A 7,421-nucleotide genomic window follows, 5' to 3' on the forward strand; every position below is an offset into this window, starting at 1 on the left:
ACCTAAGACGAATTGTTCTAGCTATTCCAAAGGAACATTAGCCTGATATGATGGATATTTTCAGTATGTGTTAGAGGAAGCCAAACTGATCAGAAAAACTCTGCAGTCCCCCTCTGAGGTCACCACACAGGCCTAATTACACTGCTTCTCACAGTCATCTCAGAGGCTGATGTGCAAATACTGCCATCTACTGCTAGACAGAACAGCCTGGTTGCATCTGAAGCTCATCAGTTTATCTCCAGCGGGCCTTTCAGACCCACACAGTTCAGCATCAAGAGTGCACTCAACACTGCAGCAACACAAATCAGTGCTCAATTTTCAAGGACCCGTTTTTAAGCATTTATGAAACATATGAGTGAATTTCTGAATGATGGCTGGGCCTGACAAAAAAAGGTCTAAAAAATACTGTGAACGCAGCAGGACTAAATTATGAATCATACCCTGTAATTAAGTAATGTTTCTGTGCTCAATTCAACTTGGAAATTTCTGAACTCCTCTTGAGAAAATGCAATGAAACAGCTCTTCAAGTCAGACCCCAATAATTAAAGGCCAATTTGATGCATCTGCACTTTTTCAAAAAGCAGACAACATCCACATGCAAAACATGAACTTTTGCTAAGCTTTATAGGAATACTGCATATCTGAAACAAATATGGTGCTTGCAGTGTGTTACAGCCTCTTAGAGCTATTATATAATCTCTTCTGTTTTGTTGATGCATAAAATCTACTGATGTAGCTCGACTAATATTAAGCTGCTCGCAGTTAATTTTTTTATTTTTTTTTGCATTTTTTCATCTGGCATAATAAGCGATGAAAAGCTTTGAGCTCAAAATTTGGCATGTCTAACTTTGGAATTTGTGACCTCTGAGTTGAATTGAACACAGCATGAGTCAGCCAGTAGCAGGTCTTTAGTGTGTCATGTCAAACCCTTTTTTAAAAATAGGTGCCACGAATGCAGTAAAAGTGAACATTAGAACAAATTACTGATGTGAGTGGGCACTGGGTTGTATTTAAACTGTTGTGTCATGGCTTTTTCGTGTTGTGTGGGTGTTTTGATCATATCTTTCCAAAACATTTTGTCTTTGTTGGGAAATGTGTGTCCACCTCTGCAAAACGGCCAACTGCAAGTCACTCCCACCAGCTTTTACAACTTAGAATGTGGAATCCTTAAGGGACTTAGAACCTGATGTGATATTGCTCCAGTAGCTTCCTAACAAGGTTAGGATACCCAGCTGAGAGAGAAGCTACTCACAGTTCAATAATATGAGATTGGCACCAAAACCCCAGCCTAATCAAATTACGCTCACTGGCCACTTTTTTAAGTGGAGACATCGTGGAGATGACCTGTTAAAGTTCAAACTGAGTATCAAAAATGGGGAAGAAAGGTGATTTAAGTGACTTTGAACATGGCATGGTTGATGGTGCCATAAAGACTGGTCTGAGTATTTCAGGACCTGCTGACCTGTGGGATTTCCCACATAACCATCTCTATAGTTTACAGAGAACGGTAAAAAAAGAAAAGAAAAGAAAAAGAAAAGAGAGACAAAATACCTAGGGATAGGCACTTCTCTATGCTCTCATTGCTTTGTTGATGTCAGAGGTCAAAAGAGAATCCCCAAACTGCTTCAAGCTGAAAGGGTTAAAATGAAGGCATGCAGAACAGCACTGAACCTTGAAGCAGATGGGCTGCAGCAATAGAAGGCCAAACCTGATTGTCACTCTTTTCACCTAAAGACCAAAAACCGAGGCTACAGTTTGCACAGGCTTTTTAAAAAATGGATAAGAGAAGATTGTAAAAAAAAGTTGCTCTTTCTGATCAGTTTAATTTCTGTTGCAAAATTCAGATTGTAGAGTTAGAATTTGACATAAACAACAAGAAAGTCATAAGTAAGTTTTGGCACTGATTCTCCAAGACGATTCTTCCCAAACATATTCCCTCATGTGGTGTTTTCATGATGATGATGATGATGGTGAAGAGTGCTGTCTATAATATCAATCCAAAATTTCTTGATGTTCAGCTGAGTTGAGATCTAGTGACTTTGAAGAACAAAGCATGTGCTTTTATCGTGTTTATATTCATCAGTGGATCTATGACTGAGAGTATGGTTGTCCTGGAAACCACTCGCAGCAGGATAGAAATGCTTCATTATAAGATAAAGGTAATCAGTCTGAACCACTTTGTATTGATTTGCAGCCCCTTTCCCTTTCCTCTCAGGGGATGGGTGAACCAAAACCATGACAGCATAACAGAGCCCCCTCACAGAGTTTAGGTTTTCCCTTTTAATGTCATTTTAACTAGTCATTGTCTATTATCAACATTCAAGATTACATTACAGATATCTGGAGAAATGTTTCGTTTTTGATATATGAAGTAAAATGTCAAGTGGAACTTTGTAGATATCTGAAATGAGAGTTGTTCCCATTAATGATGAGTCAGAATGAACATTCTGGATATCAAAAATGAAATTATGGATATCTGAAATTGAAAGCTGAACACACGTGAATGACAAAGTGTCAGGATTTGTACAAGGAAGATTTCTTTGTGGCTATCTTGAATGTTTGTCTTGCCCATTTGAAGGAGGAAGGAATTGAATTACAGTCAACTGTGACTACTAAATGTTGAAAATAGCACTTGTACAGTTAAGGGGTTTGGGGCATCTTAAATTTAGGTTTGACCATTAAAACTAAACTCATGCGTAACCTAAAATAAAACTAGATGCAATGCAAAAAATGTCATGATTTGAATATTGTCCTATATCAGTGTTCAATATCAGTATGCTTATATACAGAATAAGTTATGATACGCACTGGGTAAAGTTGATTAAAGTCAAACTTTAAGTGAGTATGTATAATGTATATATGAATATGTATATATAATATATGAAATATTAAAATTATGTTTTAAATGGTTTTACATGTTATAATCAAAGGCTGAATCTTAGCTATAGCACTGCCCAGATTGATGGAAGTTGGTGAGTAGTAAAATTCACAATTGGAAAATAACAATGAGTCTAAATATTTTAATACTGTAGTCTGTATAAAAACAAATGGAAAAAGAATTCATAGACTACTTGGAGTACGACGACATTCTCAATGAAAGGAAAGTTTTCACTTGGAAGAGTTGGCTTAGGTTTCTTTTTAAACATTAGGTGGAAACATAAGTGGAGCGCCTGAGAAACCTTCTGCAAGGAAATTCATTTCAGTTTGTGCATCCTGGTAAATTTTGTGGTGCAAACGTTATCATTTATGTAAAGCAGGCATGTCCAACTCCAGTCCTCGAGAGCTACTGTCCTGCAGCTTTTAGATGCATCCCTGTTCCGACACACCTGAATCAAATGAACTGCTTGTTACAAGGCCTTTACCAGACTCGATGGCATGCTGAAGAAGTAATCCAGTCATTTGATTCAGCTGTGTTGGAGTAGGGATGCATCTAAAATCTGCAGGACAGTAGCTCTCGAGGACTGGAGTTACACACCCCTGTTGTAAAGGAATATACTAAAGAAAAGCTCCTGTTTTGCTCTCTTTTTCAAATATTTGTTCTCTTGCTGATTAAAAAAAATCTCATTTAATACTCTCACTAATGAGTCAACACACATGCATGCATGATTTAATCTTCTGTCCTCTTTTGTGTCTTTTGTCTAGAGAAGTCACCTCTTTAAATATGCATGGGGCACATGTTCACACTATTGATAAATTAATTTTAATTAATTTATAACCCTCTGGACTTAAATAGCTCAGATGTGTTTCAGCATTACTTCTGCTCTCACGTTCAAAACTTTCTGCACAAGACTGAATCCCACGAGTGTGTTTTGGGATGAATTTTGAAAGAAAAAAAATCCAAACTGTGTTATTGAGAAAGCTCTAAACTAGAAAAAGAGGCAAGCTTGCATTGAAAGGATTTAGCAACCAAGCAAACAACACTTCTAAAGTTGAAAATTTCACCCAATGGTTGGAAGAAATTATTGGTTTGAGACTGTTTGAGATAAATGTCCTTCTTGAACTCCATTTATTTTTTTCCACACACCTGTCTACATTTGCACAGCACTATGTGTGCATGCATGTCTGTGTATTTGTAGCGGGGATAATTACATTTGCCCCAAAAGATTTAGTGGTTGTATGAAATCATATTTTATATTCAAATTTAAAAATAATAAACACATTGCTGAAAAAAAGGAATGGGCCCCATGTGAGATTTTCTTGCTTCTTTGACAAACTTTGTGGCAGTGTGAAAATTAAATACTTTCTACCAAGTCTTCTACTGCATTCATGCTTATTTATTAGACAAATGTTTGGGCTCTAAATATTCCCTGCAGCACCCACGAAATCCGTGTCTATCCTCTTCTTCATATTGAATGACGGGGCAATCTTAATTAGGACCGTCTGTAGCTGTGTAGGCTATCAAGCTGTGATAAATGATATGACACATCATCTCTGGAGGCCTACTATTGGCTGATATAGTACTTGAGGGAGGACACTGTGGGTAGATCATAGCCCTCATTTTAATACTTGCATCAGCATTGAAGAATTGCACTTTGTTTTGAAAGTTGCTTTCAGGTGTTACTTTCAAGCTTTTTTTTAATTGTTTTTTTCCCCTAAGTTTCATTTTTGCCTTGATTTCATAGTATTACTTAGAGGGATGGTTAGAGGGTTGTGATCTGTAGGGCAGGAATCAAACCAAGAAAAGGATATCTTCATCTCATTGGTCTATGTTTAGGTCCGTTCTTAAGAGCATTTCTTTGTGCACAAAATGAGCCAATCCAGGACATCTCACCATGTTCTGCCAGAAAACACGTTCAGATTTGTCTGGGGCATACATGATTTACTTTTATGAGAATGACCAGTACAAGGAAAAAAACATTGTTGGTGATGGCATGATGTGTAGGCACAGATGATGCTAGTGTGCAGCGAGGTGGAACCTTGAAGACAGCCAATATCACACACTTAGCGTCCGTTTCCATGCTTGTAAATTTACATTACTTTTTCAGTAAATTGCCACTTAGCACCTCCATTCCCATGACATACCTGATCAGGTAGTATATCTAGTGAAAATTAACTTAAGTAACATCTACCCTAAACCTTTTGAAACTTGTCCCAGGCAGATACTCCTAACAGACAAAAATATCACATAGTCTCAGGACAACATTACAATCAAGTAGATATTACTTTGGTTCAAGTGTGAAAAAACACTTTATTTGTAGAATGAAATATACAGACATGTCACAAGATATTCTGAGATACAAGATGACAGATAAGCAATAAAGGTAACTTTCTGGGGCTCATAAATGTAAGTCAATGTCCCTGTATAACTTTAAGTGTCACAAGTCTAGGATGAAGCGTTCGACCTTCATCATGTACGCTGGTTTGAGGTATTTCTGCAGTTCACTCTTCTTCACCCACAGAAAAGGAGCTTTTTTGGTTTTGGGAGGGGCACCATCTGCCAGGATGGCTTTGAAGAAGAATACTTTTGTCCCGATTGAGTTCTCTGTCCGAATGGCTTTGGGCAGTTTGTACTTGTACACTCCGCAGGGGGCGTTGCCAAGGAAAGTCGCCTTGAAACCAGCTGCTGCAGGTAGGAAAACAGGCTGTGAGTTCATGCAGATGGAAACAAAAGTGCAGATGTTGCTAACCTTTATGCAGCTTTTAACACTTTCTAATGGTGCCGCTTTATGTTGTCGCATTCCTGTGGATCATCAGTGTTTGACTCCTCTAATTAAAGTGTTACATCACCCTCATATTCTGTTTCTCTTCTGTGCTGCGACAACAACCCACTTTTTAATCTAATGTCATGTCGTGTAAATCCCCACGGTCGCTGCTGGCTCAATGTGCAGAGTGAGGCACAACACGGCCATGTTAGATTCTCACCGAGTCCAGCTATATTAAAAATGGATCAACTTCTGCTCCTCTAAGACACCTTAAATAAAACCCTCTACCAAATGTTATTGTCAGGGGAATGGCTTAGGAAGTGATTGATGGAGCTGACACATTAATAGCTTGAGAAATGTTGTGAAATGGTTTAGTACAGTCAGTCTGTGGACTCTTATTTAAATGCTTTAAAGCTTGGATACATGTTGAGAATCAGACAGTTAATATATTTAATGTGAGGGATCATTACTGGGTGACTGGGAATATTTCTGCCATTAGTCATCAGCTTCACCTCTCACCCTTAACTTTGGTCAAATCGTCTGCTTATTATTTCTGAAACAGACTCTAATCTACGGCTGAGATCAGTGGACGTCTTAGCGGAGATGACAGCTCGGGGCCAAGCACTGCTCTATGAGGTGTATGCAAATGAGTTTTCAGAGGGGATTTACAGTAAACCTCTTGTTGTGGATAATGAATTTATGAATGATCACATCAGACTTTAAAGATCCTTAGGATAAAGCTGGATCATTATAACAAAAGAGATCAGGATGCTAATACAGTAAGAATGCAGCAAATGAAGCATGTGGACAATAATTTTGGATATTAACAGTACCTCAAATCCTGCCCTTAACACTTATTTTAAAATGTGCTTAAATATCCAACACACACTTGCACTTTGGGGTACTTGTTTAAATGTGGGAAGTTCTTAACTGATAAAAACATATTTAACAAATATCAGCAGATTAATTTGTTTTTGCTTCACCTGCTACATAAGGCTGTCCAAAGACTGGATCCGTCTTAATACCCATGTACAATGCTATGAAAAAGTATTTGCCTCCTTCCTGACAAAGTCATCAGTCTATAAAATCTTACAAACCCATTTCAGAGATGTTAGGACTGCAGTGAACCACTGTGAGTGCCATTATCCACAAATGGAGAAACCCTAAAACAATGGTGAACCTTCCCAGGATTCATCCAGGGGATCAGTTTATGCCATGAAGCTCAACCCCACTTGGATTATGTAGCAGCACAGTGATTGGGAACACTTCAGCAGGTCCACCTCTAAATGCCTCAAAAAAAATAAAGGTTTTAGAGCAGTCCAGTCAAAGTCCAGAGTAAAAACAGACTGAGATGCTTTGGCATAATTAAGGCTTTGACCTTGAAATCAGAAATGGGGCAAAGCCTTGTTCACAGCATTTTTTGAATAAAATATGATTTAAAAAATTCTTTTCATCCTTCTTGACATGAGAATACTACTAAAGAGACAAATGTTTCAAATCCCAGAAAACTGAACAAGGAATAATGAATTAGACAGGATGTGGGTACTGGGACATGCTCTATGTATAATTAGTGTAGTTTTATTGGGCTGTACAAAATCTGAAAATATTTGGGGTTTAAAATAAATATGTTCAGATATTTAGATTTTACAATTCATTTCATATTAAAGTGGGCTGCAATTAGCCAAAATATGAAGGCTTTCCAAAAATCATGAAAATAAAGTATTTTCCATCATAAAGCATCAAATATGAAGGGAATTAACTGCAATTTACATCCCCGTT

At 37.7% G+C, this 7,421-nt stretch overlaps 1 protein-coding gene across 2 annotated transcripts in view; it reads right to left on the reverse strand.

The window, feature by feature from the left end:
• Nucleotides 1-5,168: 5,168 nt before the first annotated feature.
• The window catches only part of mrpl46 (mitochondrial ribosomal protein L46), a 10,760-nt gene continuing 8,507 nt past the window's right edge, over nt 5,169-7,421 (reverse strand). The window contains exon 4 of one of the 2 annotated variants that reach the window (XM_026174818.2): nt 5,169-5,563. In XM_026174818.2, coding sequence (XP_026030603.2) covers nt 5,316-5,563 — 248 coding nt within the window. In that variant the 3' untranslated portion in view covers nt 5,169-5,315. The remainder of the gene's footprint in view (nt 5,564-7,421) is intronic. The other variant, XM_080300209.1, reaches the window with a different exon arrangement.

This window comes from Astatotilapia calliptera, chromosome 1 (assembly GCF_964374335.1).
Source record: "Astatotilapia calliptera chromosome 1, fAstCal68.1, whole genome shotgun sequence".
NCBI classification, from domain to species: Eukaryota; Metazoa; Chordata; class Actinopteri; order Cichliformes; family Cichlidae; genus Astatotilapia; species Astatotilapia calliptera.